The sequence below is a fragment of the Dipodomys spectabilis genome, unplaced genomic scaffold (genome assembly GCF_019054845.1).
Source record: "Dipodomys spectabilis isolate Male_0828 unplaced genomic scaffold, ASM1905484v1 ptg000600l, whole genome shotgun sequence".
NCBI lineage: Eukaryota > Metazoa > Chordata > Mammalia > Rodentia > Heteromyidae > Dipodomys > Dipodomys spectabilis.
Genome location: NW_024871277.1, coordinates 862,160 through 885,253, shown reverse-complemented (window position 1 = coordinate 885,253; position 23,094 = coordinate 862,160). Strand labels below are relative to the sequence as shown.

The 23,094-nt window shown below is 42.1% G+C and overlaps 1 protein-coding gene across 2 annotated transcripts in view; it reads right to left on the bottom strand.

Moving 5' to 3' along the window:
* The window catches only part of Ube3d (ubiquitin protein ligase E3D), a 92,848-nt gene that overhangs the window by 35,713 nt on the left and 34,041 nt on the right, over nt 1-23,094 (bottom strand). The window contains exon 8 of one of the 2 annotated variants that reach the window (XM_042671119.1): nt 7,375-7,513. In XM_042671119.1, coding sequence (XP_042527053.1) covers nt 7,375-7,513 — 139 coding nt within the window. Of the gene's footprint in view, nt 1-7,374; nt 7,514-9,592; nt 9,662-23,094 lie in introns of those variants that run through there. The other variant, XM_042671120.1, reaches the window with a different exon arrangement.

Sequence of the window (23,094 nt, the reverse complement as noted above, 5' to 3'; positions counted from 1 at the left end):
GGCCTGCATGACAGCTGCTCCAGTGTGGATCGGGATGTGTTAGGGAGAAAGTGTGAGACAGAAAGGGGAAGAAACTCTGAGGGGTAGGAGGGAAGAGAAGGGCTGAGAGGGAACAAGCAGGCTTCTTCCTTTTCTGACCGTGTCCTTCACATGGAGGGCGGCATGGGCCTCACAAGCAGAAGAGCCATCCCCACCTGCCCTGTGGTTGTCTGGGGAGGCCTGTGCCCTGCCCAGAACTGCCCAGAGCCTCCGCTTCTTGGTAATGACCTCTGTGTCTGAGCTGCATGGCGCGCATGGGGTCAGCAGGCCAGAAAGGCACAGCCGCTTCATGGGCAGGCGGGCAGGTGGCAGTCCACCACCTCCAGACCCCGTGCCTGGCTCGTCCACTGCACACAGCCAACAGCAGACGACACCGTAAGGAGGCAAGAGGGACAAACTCAGAACACCTCTATTTCTCGAACTGCCACAACACCCTGTGAGGAAGAAAGGAAGGAAGACACCATACCTTCTCACCCTCCCCCCACGACAGCCACCACTCAGAAACCTGCTGAAGATGGAGACTGAACCTAGAGCCACCATCACTACCTTAGAAAGACCAGCACTCAACCCCTGACTACCTGTGCCCACTGAGGACAAAGGCTTAGCAGGAAAGGGATGGGTGAATACAGCTGGGCATCTGAGGGGTACCCTCACTCCTCTCTTCACAGCTCCTGGGGAGGCCCATGGGGTGATGCCAGGCTCTGCCCTCATTGTGCAGCTCTGCTGGTCCTGATTATACCTGCAACAGCCTTGACCATGCTGAGTGGCTCCATTCTCTCCCTCATGTCCACTCCTGCCTCCTAAGAGGATCCCCATTATCAAGTCACCAAAGCCTGATGGCATCTCTGGGGAGACATCATGCCAGAAGATAATGTGGAGGAAAGAGCAGAAGGCTGCCAGTAACCGAGCCGCAGCACCTACAGTGAGGTTAAGTTTGTATGAAAATATATTTGTATGTATATGTTCATAAGAATACCTTAAAATACTCATTTAGAACTGGACACTGGTGGCTCTTGCCTACAATCCTAGCTACGTAGGAGGCTGAGATGCAGAGGATTACTGTTCAGAGCCAGCCTGAGCAAAAAATCCATGCTACTCCATCTCCAATATAAATAACAAAAAGCCAGGCTAGAGGCATGGCTCAAGTGGAAAAAACATCAACTATGAACAAGAAAGACAAGTGCTGTGAGGTTTATGCCCTTATACTGATGAAACAAAACAAAGAACTCCATTAATTTGAAACTACACTTAAATGTCAGTAGTTATTTCCAGTGATAATAATTTTCTTGACATTTTCCTATATTTTTTATTATAAAGAGAATAACGTTTTTTTTTTTAGTCAAGGGAAAATATTACTTTAAAAAACCATAATGGCTATAATTTACCCACAGGCAAGCATAGTATGTAATGTACATATGAGGCCATTTGTGTAGTTCAAAGTCTAAAAGTACCCAGAAAAGAGTAGAGAAATTAAAACTTCACTTTCTCTTCTTTTTAGCCTATAGTTGTGGTTATCTATAAAATTCCCAGGCCTATGTACAAGTGCTATTACATTATTTATGTTTTTCAAAAGTTCTTAAGTTTTAAACCACAACTTCCAACTTCAGTGCCATCAAGTATTTCATCTGGGAAGCAAGTGAAGGAATGGTAAAACCACCAGATTTCTACATCTAATTTTTCATCTCCTAAGACAAATGTTCACAGGCAGCAAAAAGGTAGCTGGATGTGAGAGCGGTAAAATGACTGATTTCTTAATAACTAAAAAGTTGAATATAAAGTTATTCTCTTATTGGAAACCATTAAATTTAAGTATCAGGAGATACTTATGGTTAAAATGAAACTAAGTGTAAGTAATATAGTCAGGGATTAGGGATGTATCTCAGTATAAGAGCATCTGTTTCACTCACAGCATCAAAAAAAAAATCAAAACAAAACAAAACATAAAAGAGCAGTGCCAGGGCCTCAGATTCAGTCCATTGCTATCCCTTTTTCTGCTGAACAGCAATGAATTTTAAATCTGTTGAGAAAATATTCACAGCCAACACCTCTAATTATCCAATAGTAACAAAGTCTTTAAACGTTTTGTTCTTTTCTTTATATTTTCATTATATTACTAAAACCATCAGCATATATATAAAAGTAAAATTGGTTAAAGGGAAATATACCAGAATCCACAATGATTTATAACGTTACATTGCTTCTGTGTTAAAGGTTTGTGGTTATTAAAAGGGTATTAATAAAAGCACTATTGTTGTTGTCAATGATTGAGTGAAGTAAGATGTACATGAGCTGGGAATGTCAAGGAGGTCCATTTGGACCTTGTCTGATGTAACTGCCATGTGCTGGAATAAATCGTTAAATCACAGCCTGAGGTCTAAAACATGCAGTGCATGTTGGTACTTAGATAAACCTGCCTGGATTACTTTTTTTACCTTTAAAAATGAGAGTGGATGCGAGAACTGTACAGGAAGCAGTGTTTGTGAACACATTCAAATCTGTTGTAGAATGCTGCAATTTACTTGGGGAGAAAAAAAGAACTATCAATGCTAGGCTCTGTATTCTTGAAGATGCCCTGCGGTGTGGAGGGCCCAAAGCAAGGGAAAAGCGGTAGCGCTGAGGAGGACAGGTAAGGAGGTAAACAAAGTAGGTTTCACCAGCTTGAGGATGGAGGCAGTGGACCAGGCCTCAGGTTCTAGGAAGTGTCTCTCGGCTCACTCTCAGCGGGAGTCAAGCCATCAATTAGGAGGGAGCCGGGGTTTAGCCAGATGGCGCCATGTATCAGCAGCACAACATCTGCCACATTACCCTCTAGGTACACAGTGTTCAGGGCGAATGAGACCAAATGGAAACAACTGCGGAGCAGGGCAGAGCGGGACACAAAAGCTCATCTCAGGGCCTTGTGGGCCATTATTCAGATCCAGTGTCTACCAGGGAATGTCAGGGTAGGTCTCCCTCTACTGCCCCATCGGACCAAGGCGGTCCTAACAGAGGAGAACTAGGTAGTCATTAAAGGAAGAAATGATGTCTTCCTGATCATCAGGTTTGAAATCACCCAGATGAGCAAGACAGTACTAAAGGTGTGCAGCCAGCACCCTCCCTCATCCCCCAAATCTTTAGAGGACAGGGAGTGTCTCCTTGTCTGTGCTCTGCACCGATGCCCCTGCATAAGTTCCTGGCCAACAACACTGAGAAAGAATATTTCCAACAGTCCTCTGTGAGTAAGGTTGCACTGCTTTTACCACATAAAAAGCCCTACCGGTCTCACCGTTCCAAAACACAACTGTGTTTAAACAACCTATTAAAAGAAGCAGCACTACCTATTGGAACACATTCTGAATCCAGGCTTTGTACCTATGCTTTTCCACTGATGAGCTCTGTAGGTTTAGACAAGTTCACCTGCACAGTTGTGAAATGAGGATAATATACAAAACACAGAAATACCAAAAGCGTTCAATAAATTTTGGCTGACACTAATCCCCATTAATATGAGTTTCCATTAGTATTCACTGATGATGAATATTTACTTACTTCTTATACCTAATACATACCTAATACCATCTTCAGGAATCTGTGTCCCATACAACAGAGATGGTAATACAGAAAAAGCCTCTCTCTCCAAAAGAAAAAATCAGTATCCTCTGAGCAGAAAAAGCAGCACAAACAAACCAATCAGATTTAGTCTAACAGCCACTTAATTTTCCTTGACTTACCCACCTGTTGGAACGAGAATGTTATTCAATCCTCCCAGATAGAATAGGTTAGTCTCTTGCTCGGTTCTGGTTCCTCTATTATTATCACATTATTATCATTACTTCACAAAATAGTTTCATTATGAGGACATTTTCAGGTTTCCAGACTGTGTCCTTCAATCCCATCCACCCCACTGCCCTCCTATCCCTGGTGTCTCCTCCGCCTCAGGGTTCCCCGCTCTCCCTCAGGTGACTCCACTCTGCTTTCGTGTCTGCATTTCACACAGAAAACATACTCCCTTGTCTACCTGGTCTTTCCTACCTTCTTGGACTGAATGCTGGCTTTCAGAGTTAGGAGGCCATGCTGCCCACCCACACGCACGAGGAGCTGCTCATAAAAACACCAACCCGAGTGCTGCGGCACGTGGTATGGGAGGGATGAAGCAGCAGCAATAGAGGCAGCAGCAGCGGTAGCCTGTCCACGCCGTGGGAACCCCCTGGACTCCTGTACTATGCTGGCCAGCATCCCGGCTCCCCTCAGAGGGCTGCACTGCCCGCAGGAGCCCAGCTCTGAACACTGATGAGCTACATCAGTGAGCTACATCTGATGAGAGACATCTTCCCAGCTGTCAAGGGCTGGTCTTTAAATGTTCCTCGTTTGTACACAGGGTGCAGTTCCAATGCCGACACTCATCTGGTGACAGATCTCAAATGCAGAGCTGCCCTGGCAGAGAAAGGGCTGTGGCTTCTGCCCAGCTGCCTCTGCTCCCTCTCACTAGGGCTTTGGGATTTCTAAACTGTCTCAGGGCCATGCTAATTTGCATGTCATGTACCCCCATCCACCCACCCACCAGTACTTATTAACTGTGTCCTCCACCCAGGTGCTGCTCTAAGTTCTGTGGGTGCAACACTGAACACAAACAGGCAGTCCCCCATTCTCTTCAACACACATTTTAGTAGAGGAGAATAAAAACACCAAAGACATGAATACCATGACTTCAAACAGGGGAAGGACTGATTAGAAAGGCAAGGGGGAGTTCTAGAGCAATGGAGGCTTGTGGGGGGGGGGGAGGGAGGGGGAGAGAGGCTCAGGGAGGAAGTCAGGCCTGCGAGACCTGGCGCGGGGTGCTCTGGAAACAGAAGAGGCGGTACACAGAGGCTATGGCTTCAGCAAGCTTGTAGGAAGGAGAGGACCTAGAGCCATCAGTGTGGAGTGCAATGCATGAGAGGGAGGGGGAAGAGAGAGGTCAGCCAAGGAGACAGGGCCTGAACAAGGAGACTAGCTTAGTTTTCATTGTACCAGGAAGCCATAGAAGGGTTTTAAGTAGAAACGGACATGGTAAGAAATCAGAAGCAATTATATGCTTTCTTCTTAAGTTCCCAACGACTATAGTACATACATGCTTAGCAATATGTCTGCAACTAAATCCTACATTCTATTTCAGATAACCACAATAGAGATATTATGGGATATGATACAGTGGAAGTTAAATCACGATATCACCACCCAAAGCCACCCCTGTTGGCCTAAGAGGAACACTGCGGTGTGATTTAAGAGAATTTCATATAACTTAATGTCTTTCATTAAAAAGATAACGCAGTGATAACAAGCAGGAGTGACATCCAGACCTCAAATAACAGTTTTACAAAAAAGCAGCATTGCTTACAGCAACTGCTCAACTTGGAAAGTAAGAGAACTGGAAATGCTAAGCTGGTTATCTATAACAAGTACCAATCCACTACTTTACAACTCTTAACAAAAGAACTCTTTAAAAAAAAAAAAAAAAAGATGTGGCCATGTTTTGGTTGCCCTTGCTGGTAATACTAGCTACTCAGGAGGCTGAGATCTGAGGATCAAGGTTCAAAGCCAACCCAGGCAGGAAAGACTCTTATCTCCAATTAACTAGCAACAACAACAACAAAAGCACTGGAAGTGGAGCTGTGGCTCAAGTGGTAGAGCACTAGACTTGGGCACAAAAGCTTAGGGACAGTGTCCAGTCACTGAGATCAAGCTCCAGGACTGACACCAAAAAAATAAATTAAAAAATAAAGGTAGAAGAGAGCTTCCAACTAAAACACATAGTCTGCAATGCAAACAAAATTCACGGCCCTGTCCCCTTAACTACAATGGAGGCTGAAGTAGGTGATAAAGGCAAAGCTGCACTCCGTAATGCTGCTCTGTTCTCTCTGATCCCTTGTCTGGAGCAGACCTGCACACAGAAGTGGGCTCTGGAACATTCCTGACAAGAAAAATTTGGGAAAAAGCAGGGAAGAAACCGTCCGTGGCAGATGTCCTTGAGACGATTCTGCCAGGTTTTTCTGAGCTTTAGAAGTCAGAAAGGGCGTGAGCCCCTGATGATGATGTCAGACCAAAAGTGTGTGGAACCCGATGAAGCACAAGCTCTGGGGGCAAGCAGGGTGCCCAGCCATCAGCCGCCACCTGCTCAAGGAGCTCAGGGAGAACACAACCACCACCAGCAGCAGGCTGGTCTCTCATGCTGCCCAGCTCACAAGACCAAGAGGACATGCTTGGAGGGGCTGACTGGCGCTATCCGCCCCTGCTGGTGCCTTATGCTTGTAATCCTAGCTATGCAGGAGGCTGAGATGAGAGGGTTTAGCCAGCCCAGACAGGAAATTCTGTGAGACTCTCATCTCCAATGAACCACCACAAAGCCAGCAGTGGAGCTGTGGCTCAAGTGGTAGAGTGCTCGCCTTGAACACAAAAATTAAGGGATGTGACCACGAGTTCAAGGCCCCCTCTCCCCCACTAACCCTACACACACACACACACACACACACACACACACACACACACACACACACACACACACACACACACACACACACACACACACACACACACACACACACACACACACCCCCTAAGTCAAATCCCTCACTTTCAGTTTAGATCACACTTTTATCTTTAGTCTTTTTAAGACCTGTGTTCACATTACTTTGTAATAAAATTATTTTCAATTTATATCACACATGGAAGACTGTCTTAGATCCCTGAATGTGCTATAAAATCCTGGGAGCCACAGTCATCGCTCGTGCTGCTCATTCACCCATGGTATAAAACACATAGCCCAAAAGAGGGAAGGAAATAAAAAATAATTGTTTTGCAGCATCGCTCTCTTGAGATAATCACTGTGTAAGTTTCTGGTTATCTCCCTCCATAAACGCTTGTGGCCACATATGAACTTCTGTTATTTAGTGCTCAATCTACTGGGCAAAATTTAGAAGGTAGAAGGATTGCCATTACCAAATACTGTCACTATAGAACCATGGATCATTTGTAGTTCAAGATGGGACACAAATAAAGATTACTAATTGTGACAAGGTGAGTGTATGAGCATCCCAAATGCAACATCCAGGCACGCATCATTCCCCTGATGCCCCAAGGACTTCACAGAGCAAGCTCTGGAGTCGCAGAGTTCTACTCCTTCTCAACTTTGCTCATCCATCCTGAGGCTCTGCCTGTTCTTTTACTCATGAAGAGCTAGCAAGCTGACAGGTGTCTTCAGCTCAGCATTGTCACCGCCTGCAGCTGAGGCCTTCAGGAGTGGATTCGGTGGAGCAAGACCCCTGCTAAACAATTACAAGTCAATCAGAAACCATATTTCGGTAAAGGTGTTCATCTTACCTGAAAGGAGTTCATGCGGCGGAGGGACACAGGTAGTGTGGCAGTGCTCCTGGACAGTATCAGCAGAAGTTCCAAGCAGCTTGCTGAGGGCAGGGTGATGGCGTGGATGCTGATGTCACTCTCCCATTCACGGGCAAGCCTGGGGCACACAGACAGTTGAACTTTCACAAATGTGTTCTTGTAATTATTTTAAGCCTGCCAGAACAAAGAGAACTTCCAGTAGTTTGGCAGAGATCAGGGTGCGGGTAGAAGTACCTCACAAAAGTAGAAATGAAATGAACTACAGATTCGCAAAATCAGTGTCCAAACACACTGTTGCCAGGGGCAGCCATCTTTCTGTATTCCAACTATGAGAGTCACAGGGACCGTGGACACCTGCAGGGAGGGCTGGCTGAGAAGTGGGGGCATGTGAAAACACTTCTGGCCGTCCATTGTGCACAAGGTCCTGCTTAGGCCTCAGCCACCTGGGCAAAGGACCTGCTGTTGGCTGGCACTGACATGTCCTTATGGGACATATGGATCCATGATCTTCAAGCCTCGAAAGTCTTGTCACAGGCCCAACTTGTACCACAAATAAAAGCCCAGTTGTTCTGTTTGATGGCGGAGCTGGCGGACACTGCCTTTCCTCCGCGGTGGCCCATGAAGCAGCTCTGGTGAACCCCGCACAGCCCAGTTAAAAAATCTTTGGTTTGAGACATGAGGAAATTTGAGTATTAGAAACCGGGACCTGTCTGAGACAAGGAAGATGTGCAGAGAGTGACACGGTCAAGTCTCAAATCTTGATTTCCTGACTCTGCAACTAATGTAAAGGGAAAATTCTAGAAAAGAGGATTCTAGACTTGAACAATATCACTCTCTGAAAATGAGAAAGATGCATGAGTTCCATGCTTTCAATTCTTCTATTTTTCAAGTTTAATCACTCAATTCTTACTTAGGTATTTCTTCTGTGATCCCTTATCAAATATTCTTTATCAGTGTTCTACATTTTAAAAAACATATTTTTAAAAATACAATACTTTGCCAGGAGCTGGTGACGCCTACCTGTAATCCTAACTACACACACAGAAGGATAAGATTTGAGGACGAAGGTTCAAAGCCAGTGTGTTCAGCAAAGTCTATGGTATTCTTACTGCTAATTAACTACCAAAAGTTGGAAGTGGAGCTGTGGCTTAAGTGGCAGAGCACCAGTGAGGGAAAAAGCAAAGTGACAGTACCCACACCCTCTCTGAGTTCAATACCTAGGATGGGCACAAGCAAACAAAAAGTGCTCACCTATCTACTATATAAATGCACTCTTTGGCCATTTCTATAAGCCTATCTTGGCAATGCCAACTTCATCCACCTTAGTGGCGAATGGAAGTGGTTTCTAGAGCCCCTTCCCCCCCACCCCCCCCAGGCGGAGGGCATAATGGATCACCATTCTGGTCACAAGCCAGAGGGAATGGCTCAGCTGTATCTCCAAGCAAGGCATTTATCATGCTGACACACCTGCCATGTGGGCGGCAGAGTTAGTGCTTCTTTGAAGCACTTACCAATGAGCTGGATTGGAATAGGCATGGCTCACTTTCCTAAAACCATCTGATTTCAGCAAGGGCACGTCTGCGTGTCATCTGAGTTTCAAAAGTTATTATTTTATATTGACTGGCTCTGTTATTCCTTCTGCTTTTGTTCATTATATAACATTCTCAACATTTCTCTAGCATAGAAAGAATGCTATCATTTAAAAAATTCCAATTTAGTTCTAGGACAGTGGCTCCAGACTCACTCTCCACCTCTTTCTTTTCTGTCCTCTAGAAGCCACATTTTCCACACTCGAAAAGCACGATGCTATCAGCTGTATCTGGCACAGACACATAGTATGTCTGTTTTATTTATTGAAAACCAGGCTAAGGAAGAAAATTTTAACAAGGATTTGTTTTAGTTAAATCATGGCAAAAATGGATGAAGGGGAAGAATAGAAATATTTCCTGCTCCTAAAAAAAATTTTTTTTTTTGGTGCCAGTCCTAGGGCTTGAACTCAGGGCCTGGGCTATCCCTGAGCTTTTGGATCCCTTTGCTCAAGTCTAGTGTGCTATCGTTTGAGCCACACCTCCACGCCTGGCTGTTATGGTGGTTAATTGGAGATAAGAGTGTAAAAGACTTTCTTGCCCAAGCTGGTTCTAAACTGCAGTCCTCAGTGATCCTGGACTTCGATGCGTACTGTGCCTGGCGTTACTAGCTGAGATGGAGACTTGGGAACTTCTTGCTCAGGCAGCACTGAATTGTAATCCTCCCTTATCTTGGCCTCCTAAGTAGCAAGACACAGGTATGAGCTACCACACCCAGCATAAACCTACAATTTTCTAATAATGTATGTACAAATACCTAAGCAAGCGAATGAAAATATCAACACATTAACAGGAACTATCTGTGGGTACTGGGACTGTAAGAATCCCACTGCTTTTCTTCAACTTTTTCCTGTTTTGTTTCAAATGACTCATTATAGAGGTACTAGAATTTGATGATCATGGAAAAGTAAAAGCTACTTTTGTTTTGAGACTATATCAAATAAAATCTATCTTTTAATGCTTTAACAGGTAAAATACAGCTTCTATAGAGGAAATGAACCAAATGATCTGAGCAAGTATTTGAAATTCTTAGTTAAATTAAGATACAAGTAATTTAAACTTTAGTTAAATTAATTTTTCCATGACAAGAATATCTAAGATTCTAAATTTAGAGTTGGAGATTTTTTTTTAAATCATTGTTAGCAACATTCAAATTAACCTTGATATTAAAAGGGCAATATCTTGAAGCTGACAAATCTGGTGGTTACGTGGATACTTTCCTTCAATAACAAGAAGTACAAAATAAATAATATAAATCAGAATACTTTAAGTGACTTTAGCAGACATATCATGTATTATTAAGAGAAGAATAAAGAAAGGCCAATACAAGCAAGAAGACTTTTGTTTTTAAAGTGCTAATAGAGAAAAGCTCACATCCAAGGAATGAAAGGCCAAGGTGTTCAGTTCATGGAGATGAACTGGAATAAGGAAAAAGCCGAGGTTATCTGCATTTGCTAAAACAAACTCCACTGTGAACCCAAGTGTCCAACATTCAAGCAGCATTCTTCATCTACATTTTTACTTTGTCCAGTCAAGTTGCAGTAACAGCCAATCTGCCTGACGCTTTGACCCCATTAGGCCTTACAGTCGTATCACAGCCAGCTGAAGTCTAACAGACCACACCGCTGTTTTAACAGTTGGGTTTCTCCAAAATTAAAATGTTCTATTCCTGACAGTGCCTAGCAACTCAACTGTTAGAACAGCTGCTCAAGTTGAAGAGTCAAAAACCAAGTACATATAAAGCTGCTCCTATTTGCCACTGCTGTGAAATTCCTTCAGAAGAGAACTTCCTATACTTAAGTGCGTTCTGACATTTTCTAACCTGTTTAAGCATTTATTCTTGCATTGCCTCTGCCTCTGACCTCCAGCCAACGTTCCTGTCATCTCCATCTCTCTTGGTGTTTGCCCTTTGTGTCCTTCTTCCTCTGAGCTCTAATTGCTAGCTGGTTGCTTTCTGCTTCCCTCACTGGGATTGGGGTGCTGGGCACCTCATCTCCTTCTCTCCATTGTCTTGGAAGCAGCATTTTTATTCTGTTGACACAGAGGTGGTAATTCACAAGTCCCCAGTAGGAAAAATACTATTTCCAGTGACTTCTGTTAATACTACTAGGGTTAACGATTGAGGAGGGACACTTAAAGACAGTCCAACAATATTGTTTTAATTTAAAATCATTTTAAAAATCCTTCACAATTCTGCCTTTGTTATCATTCTCTCTTTCAGATATATCTGCCTGCACTACAGTCTACATTTTCTCTGTACCACCGAAACCTACATCAATCATCAATCATCAATCATCGCCAGTAATGATTAGCCAGTCTTTCCCTGGTAATCCATCTATATTTATTTAACCTTTCTATTAAGCTATTTACTATTTACTCATTTTCATACTTATTCATGTGGTGCTGGTGGTTGAAGTCAGTGGCTTGTGTGTACTAAGCACACACTCAACTAGGAGTTTCACCCTCTCCCACTTTACTCAGTCTTTCCATTGATCCACTCCTCCATCTAACCCCACATCCTTCTCATCTTTGCCAACAGCGCTGCAGAGGGCCAAGCTACGTTACCCAGCTAAGCTCCTCAAGCCTGGAAAGGACTTTCATCTTGACTTTCTAACACGGCTTCTTCTTCTCCTCACAGATCCTTACTCTCACAAATGTACTGCATTACACATCCCTGAAAACCGCAGCTCCCAGGGTCTAAGAATAGATTTACTGCCGGATCTAGACTAATCAAAACCTGAACATACCTACGGAGAAGCTGAACGCGTTTTTTAGATTACACCATCTCTCCTGCAGCAGCTCCAGCTCTTCTGCTGCGTGATGTACGGAGCGATCCTGGCCCATTAATCTAAGAAACCACGTCTCTCCCTGCCTCGCTTCTCAGCGCAGAGGCTGTAAATGGAAAGGTGTTCACGGAGCTGGCGCTGGGTGTGTGTGTGCGTGTGTGTGTGTGTGTGTGTGTATGTGTGTTGGGGCAAGCTGACGCAGATGAACGCAGGCGTCCGAGAGCTCTGTGCAGTGCACTGGAGCCGAGGGCTGAAAGTCATTTTAATAAATCATGTCAAGCCCCAAATCACAAGTGCAGTAGAGTTAAATTTTCTTAATTAGAGGAGCCTTGAAAACAAGGCGCTGCTGTCACTATTATTACCATAAGGTTAATGCCCAAGCCACTAGCTCCAAAGACCCCTCATTGTATTTCAGAGTGTAAGTCTGCAGAACTGTAGCCGTTCTTCCAGCTTGCAAGATTGTTAGGATCCGTTTTGTTTTACGGGGCTAAACATAGCGAAGTTTTCATTTTTTAATAAGAGCTTAGATAAATAACCTTAAGTCCCAAAGGGCCTTGTTAAAGTAGCCTTGTGAAAGTTTTACACTTGCATATGAGTTTGAAAAAAAAGAAAAAAAAAATGTCCACCTAGCAGTTTGAGCTCCTGCTGACTTCTCTAGCCCTGGGGGAGTTATTGTTAAAATTCATGTGTCTCGCTATTTCAAATGATTTAAAGCAGTCGATTATGATAAGTCACCATGAAATACACCCAATGGAAGACACTGTTCAAACAAAACTCTCAATTTAAAATACACACAATGCACCCATCTGTATATTTAGATAGCGTTAAGGTTCTGGTACATTACTCATCTTAATATGTATTTTATCCTGAGATAAAATACATCCTGGGATGCAAAAACATACATTGTACTAGGTGATCTATTTTCCCTTTCTTTCTTTTTTAAAAGAGGTCATTTCAACACATTTTGACTCTACCCTGGAGAATTCAACTCAGTGCAGGAAAGTTCCAGCAACATCGGAAACTAAGTCATTTGGAATGAGATGAACATGAGTCCTGGGCCATGTTGGCATTTTATCACTTCTCTTACAAGACTTGGGAGATCAAGATTGACACAGTATATTTAAAAACTCAGAATCGTTACCAACAGAACAGAATCATTCAACAAATGCTACAGTACCCAGTACGTTATTTCATAATATACTAAGTACTTAGTAAATAGGTGTCAAATGAATTGTTTTAAATGTAAAATCATTTTTAATGATTTTTAATGATTTGTACACCGACCGTAAGATAATAATGAAAAATAAACTAAATCCACTTACAAATCATCTTCCATGACTTTTATCCAATTTCAAGACCAATTAAGAAATAACCTACAATCTTTACCTTCCTCTGCAAATGATTCCAGAGCAGAAGTTAATGAGGAGAATTTGGCCCTTCCTGCCATACTTCTAGTAGGTGGCTGTCTGGTTCTCCTTGAAAAACTCCAGTAACAGAATCACTCAAACAAGGACAGTTTTTATACTTAGTGAAATCTATTCTTCAGGACCAGAGCACTTCAGAGAAAATATCTGAAAAAGTAACACTTTTCCCTCATGTTTTTTTTGGAGGGGTCCAGTCATGGGGCCTGAACTCTGGGCCAGGGCACTGTCCCTCAGCTCTTCAGCTCAAGGCTAGCGCTCTACCACTTGAGCCACAGCACCACTTCTGGCTTTTTTCTTTTTGCTTATATGGTGCTGAGGAATTGAACCCAGGGCCTCAGGCATGCAAGGCAAACATTCTACCACTGAGCCACCTTCCCAGCCCCTCCCTTATGTTTTTCTAAGCTACATTACTCATTCCTTCCAAAAGTGACTCAGATGGTTGAGTCTACCAGTCTAATTGTCTAACTGTGCATTCCAATTTAGTGATTCATTATTAAAATAAAGCCTACCATGATCTTTACTAACAGAGATAAATAATGAGCACAGGTGTAGTGCTTTCTACACTACCCATCTCTTGCACATGAATCAATTCATTTAGCCTCCATAGGGACACTCTAGAATGAGATTTCAGTAGGTCCATTTACAGCCAAAGTGAAGTTCATGAAGTAAAATACAATACGTTCTCTCTCTCTCACGTGCGCACCCATGCGCACGCGCATGCGCGCGCGCGCACACACACACACACACACACACACACACACACACACACACACACAGAGTCTCTGAAAGGAAGCAGGACTCAAATACAGTCCACTGACTCCCAAATGTTTTCCAACATACCTTGAAGCCCAATCTTTTCAGCTGTAAATATGGGGTTGAATCTGTCTCAAAGGTTTATCTATACATATACATATACATACATACATATACATATACATACATGCATACATACACGCATGCATACATACATACATACATACATACATATATATATATATATATATATATATAAAGTGTGAAGGAAAGCTTTTGTTGCCACAATCACTCATATGCAGATAATCTTTGCTCTTACACCAATGCTTATGAATGGGAATTGCTCATGTTACAGGTGCTGCAAACACTGCTATTCGTGCAAAGCACAAGGCAACCGCCTGAGCCAGGAGCAGAAACCAGGTCCTGTAGAGATATCGGTGTCATTTTTCTTTTGGAGTTCGAGTTTCAATTTGGTGGGGTGGGACAGAGAAGGAGAACAATGGAAGGGGTGACACATGTCTCCACAAACTGACACCGTGAACTGAAAGCCCTTTGTACAACTACTTAAAGAAAATACAAAAAAAGAAAAAGAAAAAAGACAGAAGTGAGAAAGAGAGAGACAAAAAAGGAAGGAAGGAAGGATTTTCCCAGAAACAATGTAATGTATACCTACACTGACCCTTTGGTCCCTTAGTGCTGAGTCAACTTTATGGATTATCTACATTACATTATGAATCAGGTGCCTTGGGAACCCATATATTTTAAACCCGTTCTAGAAGAAAGCATTCAGTTCTCAATGTCACCAAATGTTCCCATGTTCTTAGCTATTTTACCTTTAGTTTGCTTAACATCCAACTAAAGCCCACACCTCACCCCTAGTGGGTGAGTCTCTGTTTCTTCTCATCTTCAGGCACTCCGCCCCTCTCTGTTATCTGTACCTATAATACACATCTATACCTGTAAGAAATATCTACAGCCCTAAAGTCCTTCTGTCTTTCCTTCCCCTATTCACACTTAAATGAAGAAGTCAAGTTTGTTCATCCTATCCAGTCTGGATTTTACTAATAGCAACCTATAGTATACATTAAAAACTTTTTTTAAATCAATTAAAGTCAATGCTCAACCATACTATTAATTATGAAAATAAGATTTATAAAGGCAAAATACTGTCCAAAATATAAAGTGCTGACCATGAAGAATGGAAATCTTCCTAAAGTTGGTGTGGGTATAACTTTGTATAGGTGATTTGGACAGCCATTTGACATTATTTAATAATATTGAAAATGCACTAAGACCTAATCAATCCACTTCTTAGTGTTGAAGAAGAAAAGCTCACGCATATTCAAAAGAGACATTAACAAAGATGCTTACAGCTACCAGGCACTGGCATCTCATGCTTGTACATGAGAGGCTCAGCATAGGAGGATCTTGGTTTAAGGCCAGCCTAGTAGAAAAAGTTGTGAGACCCCCTTCTCGACCCACAGCTGGATGCAGTGGTGCCCATCTGTTGTCCCACACCAAATAGGAGGCTAAGATTAATTAGGAGGACCAAGCTGCCAGACCAACTGGGGCACAGAAGTAACAAAGACCATCTCCACAGAGCAAAGCTGGCTGTGGTGGTTTTGCCTGCAATCCGAGAAACAAGAGGAAGCCTGAATGTAGGCAGGTCATGGCTAAGGTGCTCTGATGCTCAGGTGCAAAAAGCTAAAAGTGGAGCCATGGCTCAAGTGGTAGTGCACCAGGCTTGAGCAAGAAAGCTGAGCAAGAGCACAAGGCCATGAATTCAAGCCTCTGTATTGGCATAAAACAACACACTACAAAAGAAAACTGTCTGGAATAGCCCAGAAACCATCCCTCTAGCACTTTAGTTCAAAAAGAATGTACATGTCATTTATAGATGAGGCTTCATGCAGAAAAGAAAACGCCAGAGAGAGAGGAATACAGAGGAAGAAAGAAGAGAAAAATACTAGAGAGAGATGAATACAGAGGAAGTGAGAGTTCCTTTCTACTGACAAACACCAGCCACCATTGTGGCTAAGGAGCCACTGCTTGCAGTTCAAGGTCCTTGGTCCAGCATCATCAACCCCTGCCCTCTGCTCCACAAATCTCATTTCTCTGGAAGGCCACTGCCTTAGATGGCCACAGCAATCACTCCTATGGGACTTGGGAAGGGACAAAATGCATTACTTGGCTGGAAGACAGTCTACCGCCCATTGGCCACGAAGACGTGTTATAGCTGCCCCTTACAGACCCCAAGAATGCCAATCTTATCTCAATACTCAGAAGTAAATGTCAGCAAAGGGTTTTATAAAGGGTCAGACCATAAATAATACTCTTACCACAACTCAACTCTTCTGTTGTACGGAAAAAGCAACCAAAGCCAATACATATACAGACAGTACGCCTGTATTTCAGTAAAATTACCAAGGCAGGAAGAGGTCCTGGACTTGTCCAGCTGGCTATAATTTGGTCACTCTGATCTAAAGCAATCAAACACACTCTGAAAGAGACTTTTTCTGAATATCTAAGTTCTTTTCCTTTTTTCAAAGCCCAAGTCCAGTCTTCATCAACAGGTATGTGTCAATTACTTGTGAGATCTTCCCATCTAAGCCACTGCTGTTTCTTCTGAATAAAAAACAGTGCAGGACTTACAGCCTTTCAGACTGAGAACTCCTTTCAGAAACAGGTGAAAAATGCTACACAGAAGGCATAGGTAGGAGAATCTTGGTCCGAGGAAGTACCAGGCAAAAAGTGGAGACTCTATCTGAAAAACAATCAAGGCATAAAAACCCTGACAGTGTGGTTCAAGTGGTAGACTACCTGCCTAACAAGTGTGAGATTCTGGGTTCAAACTCCAGTACTGGTGAGAGAGACAGCAAAACAGTCAGACAGAGACAGGTGTGTACTGTGATACTTGTCAAAAACAACATATGCATACGCTAATGCAACTTTAAATTCAGTTTATTTTTTGCTCTAGTACTAGGGCTTGAAACTAGGACCTGGGTACCATCCCTTAGCTTTTTCGCTCAAGGCTATCACTCTACCTACCACCTGGGCCAAACCTCTACTTCCAGATTTTTTTTTTTTTTTTTGGTAGTTAATTGAAGAGTCTCACTGATTTTCCTAACCTGGCTGCCCTCCAACTGCTATCCTCGGATCTCAGCCTCCTGAGTAGCTAGGATTTCAGTATGAGCCAAATTCAATTTTATGGGCTTGAATGTATCCTGAAATCTGGAGGTTATGGCAGTCCTCCAAGGTTCCTGTCATCACTTTTTATTCAATATCTATCCCTGTATTACAACGCCTCCAAATTTTGGCTTGAAACAAGGAACATCTGGCAGTTTCTGCAGGATGAGAGTTTGGAAGCAACTTAGCTGGCGGTTCTAGTTCAGAGTCTCTCAAAAGATTACAGTCAAGATGTCAGCAGGGGCAAAAGGCATCTAGAGGCTGGATGGGGCCAATCATCCTGTCTACACAAGTGTGCAGAAGTATGTGCTCCCAGCGCTGCCGGCACTCCTTACCACCTGCCTCTTCACCTCATCTTCTCAGGCTGCCATCTGGATTCCCTCCGAACAAGTGATTGGAGACCCAGCAGAGAATCCACTGTGTCTCCGTGACCCATTGTCTGGTGGCTGAGTGCTATTTGGGAGAAGTCCCCAGGCCTATTCATACTCAAGACAATAAAAGTGAGCACCACTTCTTACAGGAAAGAAATCAGAGGCAACGTGGACATACTTGTAAAGGCAACGCCACCTACAAGTAATTAAATGGTACAGAGAGAGGATTGTGCTTAATTTGCCTGTTCCCTAACTGTTCTCAGCACAGCATTACTGAGAAAATACCCAAATTTACTGATAGTGAGTCAGGAAGAATCTGGAGGCTTTCATAATAAGCCTGCAAATTGGAAAGTAAACAATTTTTTAAAGAATCTAAATAGTATCATCAATTATTTAGCCTTCACAAACCATGTAATGAAGAAGACATAGCAATTCCTGAGCTATGCCTAGCTTAAGGATAGATGTGTTGGCTAAGAAAAACTTTTAATAAGAGGGTTAAAAACAGGTAAATGGTAAGAGTAATTTATCATTACCAAAAAAAAATTTTTTAAAGGAAAAAAGTAAGCACCACAATCTCTACCCAGTTAAAATTTTCCTCCCAAGTGAGCTAAAAAATACTGCTGCCTTGAGCATTTCCTGAATTCCCAACTTCTCGAATTTGCCCTTAAAATTTTTTTTCTTAATTTAGGCTCTGCATATCTATGAGCCTGACAAGTGACATGGCCTGAGGAGGCACAGCTGCCAGCTGTAATCAACAGAGAGGCAGAAAAATAGGTGTGCATGTCCCATTAGCATTCATTAGTGTCACCTGCAACGCATACGTAGCCCATCAGTCAAAAATTAAGATCTTCAGCCAAGCACTGGTGACTCGTGTTTGTAATCCTGGCCACTCAGGAGGCTTAGATCTAATGGATCAGTTTGAAACCAGCCAGGGCAGAGAAGTTCAGAAGATTAACCATCTTCTCAAAGTTCATCTCCAAATAACCAGCAACAAGCTAGACTGGAGACATGGTTAAAGTAGTCAGTGATGCCTAAGCAAGAAAACAAGCAAGCAGAAGGCCGAAACCCTAATACAAGAAAAATGACAATACCTTCTTCGTGTAAAACAACAGCTTTGAGTTAAAATGTATTTTCTCTTGTTTCAACGGGTTTGGGTACAAATGTACAGAGAATTTATGTAAGTTTTCCAAGCTGTACATTTGAATGTCATGGCTCTAGGGTAGAGGTTGTGGGGAGGGAGTGCTTCAAGCCAGTACGCAGGAGAGAATGCATCATGTTCTTCAGGGAAGGGAGAAGAAAGGAGGAGAAGCTGAATTCCCAAGTGGAAATATAAGCTTGAAGACGGTGGCTTCTTCCCCTCTCTGGATATGGACACTCACGAAATATTCGGCCCATGTGTACTTAGATAACATCTCGTAGTAGTTCATTCTGTTCACAAGCTGGCACACCGGACACTGGTCAATGTGCAAAGCCAGGATGGACAGTGACATCGTCCATGGATTTGGGATTAGAAACCACCCTAGACTTGGTTTGATGGGAGTCTTTTCCTAAGACTTGTTTCTCATATAGTCACCAGGTAAGTGAAGACGGTTTGCAACGTGAATAATACCAGATATAGTGTTCTCTTGTCACCAGGCTATAGTTTCCACAAGAGCAAGACTTTCATAACTAATACAGTGTTGAACAGGTGAATGCATGAATAAACAACAAATTTTGTACTTGCACTGTGCCCAGTACGGGGGGGGGGGGGGGGGAGGGAAGAAAAAAGAGGGACAGAAAGAAAAACATAGAGACAGAGACAGAAAACTACAAAATATAATTATCAAATATTTTAAAACATATTACTATGGGGAGAACAACAGAAGGGTGGCGTTGATCAAGATGCACCATATAAACTGATTTGCTCAATTGAAACCCTCTGTGCAACTAAAAGTAATTTTTTAAGTATGAGTATAAAATTTGTAAGTAAATAAAAACGCTCTTATGAATTCCCTTCTGCTGATGAACAGGCACTCGCAGGAATCACAGACATGTAACTGCCCTGCCTACCCCAGCCCTCCTCCTTGCTGAACTGTGAGCACACTGCAGGCTGCCTGCTGACATGGGAAGGGCCTGGCCCGGTGAACATGCATGCTCCAATCTCCTTCCTTAAACTACCTTTTTTCTTTGTGCTGGCACTGGGCTTGAACTCAGGGCCTGGGTGCTGTACCTGAAATTTTTTGCTCAAGGTTAGTGCTCTATCACTTGAGCTACAGCTCCATGTCTGCCTCTTCTGGCAGCTAACTGGAGATAAGAGTCTTACAGACTCAAAGCATGCCTGGTCCAACTTTGAACCACGATCCTCAGATATAGCCACCTAAGCAGCTAAGATGACAGGTATGACCCACCAGCATCCAGCAAACTTTTATTTTTCAATTTTGATTTAATTAATATCAGGCAACTTGGTCCTTTTGTATTTTCTCTGATCCACATGTGATATTCCTTTGTAATCCCTCAAAATTTAATGTATTGGACCTAGTATGCCCATGAAAAGCAATCCCTCCACGATCAGACAAGATTCCTAAATAGCATACTGTATGTTCCTCTTTGCAATTCATATTGAACCTTAGAATACTAAGATACTGAAGAGTACAGTTGAAAAAGTATCTACATCCAATTTCACCAAGCCCACAGATTCACAATTAATTTAATGACAAAAATGCTATCTGCAGCAAGTAGGATACGTTAACAGCAATGTGTTACAAAGATGATCTCACTATTATTTGACTGAGGCATTTTTTCTTTCTCTTTCACTCTGTTAGGATCCTCTTTACTTCTGGAAATCTATCTTACAATGTCCCACCTTTGTGCCTTTGCTCAAGCAGTCTCTTCTTCCACCTCTTGCTCCTCCTGTCTTTCTACACCTTAGTTCTCAGAACAAGTGCTGTCTTCTTTGTGAATTGCTCAACTAGAGTTCTTGAGGAAGTACCTTTTTCATTATGCATAGCACATGTACCTGGCAGAGCTCTTAGGTAATCTGTTGGTCTCTAAGATAAAGTATCAGATTGGAAATAGGAATTCTGCCTATTTGTACCTGTACCTCCAACACCTCTCACCAGGAAGCTGCACACACAGGAAGTCTAAGAGAATTTCCTGGAATCTGAAGCTAAGTACTACTTTTGTTAAGAACTTGGCAACGAGAGAAAAACAAAATCTTCAGTTTATGAGGCAAATCAAACATACAAAGGAGCTTAAGATGATACTCTTTAAGATGCCTGTATATCTCCCAAAGTCACAAAATGATAAAATGTTCAATATAGCTATACTACGAGGCTTTGGCCTGGCTGGGCATAGCTACACTCAAGTGGAAAATAGAGGATGACATTCCATGTCTGCTTCCAGTCTCCTACTCTTCCCATTGCAAAATGCCAGGTGGTCTTTTGCAATTTGTAAGTGCAGCCAAAGAGGCAAGTCATCTCAGTCAAATGCCCTAACAAGCACCTCCTATTAGAGAGGCAGGAAGTATTCTTGTAACCATCTTACTTCAGAGTGCCAAAGCCTCCATACAACAGAAGATTATGGACCGTGATCAAGATGGTCCTACAGTCTTTTCCAGTTAGACAACAGCAATGTTCCAGTATTGTTCTACTCTTGAGGCACATACCTGATGAATGATACCTAAAAGAAACAAATAATCTGAATATATATACACGTACCTGAAAAACTCTCCATAACCCACAGTCCTGCCTTGTTGCAGAGGTTTTTAGATACAACTACCTGATTTCATCCAAGAGGTTAAAGGCACCTGGTAAGCTAAGGTGGATCACTAACAACCAGAAAGGAAATGAAGCAGTATGTAAGACTGACTCCTAAAGAAAGCAGGCCAACCAGGTGACATACAGGAAAGTTCAATGCTGATGCACTGAGGAGAAAAAAAAATAATAGTATTTGAAAAGAAGCCCAGAGGATCAGTCAAATGTGAAAAGAAGAAACAGATTGGACCAAGGGACAGGATGGTTTGAAACAATGGACATTTAGCAATAACCTAAGGTGGATTTGGAGGCAGACTATTAAGACTGGTGTTGGCAACTAAGTATTGAGCTTGGGGGGAAAGGGTAGAAAGAAGGTACTAAAATTAGGTTTGGAAACAATGGCCAAATTTAGGTTTCTTTAGTATCAAAAAAAGAGTACAGGTGCCTTGATGAGAGTCTAAAAGAAGCTCAGAATGAAAAAAAACCTATTTTTATTTCTATTAAAAAATTGATAGGTTAATGAATAGATTTTAAGATTAATTTTAAAACTCTATTTCTTCTTCTGGTGTCCACAGGCAGTAGTTTTTTAGTAAGAGTTGGTAAATACCAACACAAGAAGGATGTACAGTCAATGAAATCAAGGAATTTGATGATAGACCTCTTTCTTACATTTGAAGTCTACTGTAGCTAAGCTATGCCTACCTAGTGGGCAGTGAACCTGATGATCTAGATGGCACCTTCCCCACAGAAATGTTACGGAAATTAAATGAAGTTAAGCTATTAAAGAGCTTAGCACAAGTTTGATGCATCATAAAAGCTTGATCTACAAAAGTTAGGATCAGCTCATTAAAAACCACAAAATTTATTCTTAAAGCCTTTAAAAGGATTATATAAAGTATATAAAAAAAGAATACATAGATATACAGATAATAAAAATATTATTCCCCCAAAGAAAGTGGGCAGTCTATAGTATTTGTATATATTTTATATATTTGTATATGTGTATATTTATATTACATATGTGTATATATACATGTGTGTATATATTATATATATATATCTACTCTGAATCAAACTCTTTTGGACTTATTGATTTAGAAACAAACTCTGATTAAAAATTAGCAAGGTAGCTATGCACTGGTGGCTCACACCTGTAATCCCAGCTACTCAGGAGGCTAAGATCTAAGGTTTGTGGTTGGAGCCAGCCTAGGCAGGAAAAGTCCCTGAGACTCTTATCTCCAATTAACCATCAAAAAGTGGGAAGTGATGCTGTGGCTCAAGTGAGAGCTCTAGCCTTGAGCCAAAAAGATCTGGGACAGGGCCCTGGCTCTGATTTCAAAATCCAGGACAGGCATATACACACACACACAAAAATTAGCAAAGTAAAGTTACTTTATCATCAAAGGTACCATTACTTTATGTCACTAAAAGATTTATGAAAATGACACAAGTGAAGGAAAGGAGCACAGAAAAAGTCCACAGGATGAAAAATATAACAATTTTCTCTATATTTGTCTGACAGTTCCCAAGGACATAAGGAAGAGGCATTTACTATTAAAGAAAATTTTATAAGTCTGATAAAACCTTATTCATGCAACAAGACTTACAACAAAAAGCATGAATTTTAACACCAATCCCTTTCCTATAGAAACATAACGAAGATAATGTGGACACTGGGTGAAATGGAAAGACTTGTGACTAGTTATACACTCTGAACAGACAAAATGAACTATGTATCATCTGTACAAATGAATACATTTATAAGAAGTTGCAGTAGTTCATTCTGATTGGACATGACAGAGAACAAGGCAGACACAGGAGAAGGCAGGACTGAGAACTTTGAATAAATGCCTACCAGGCCA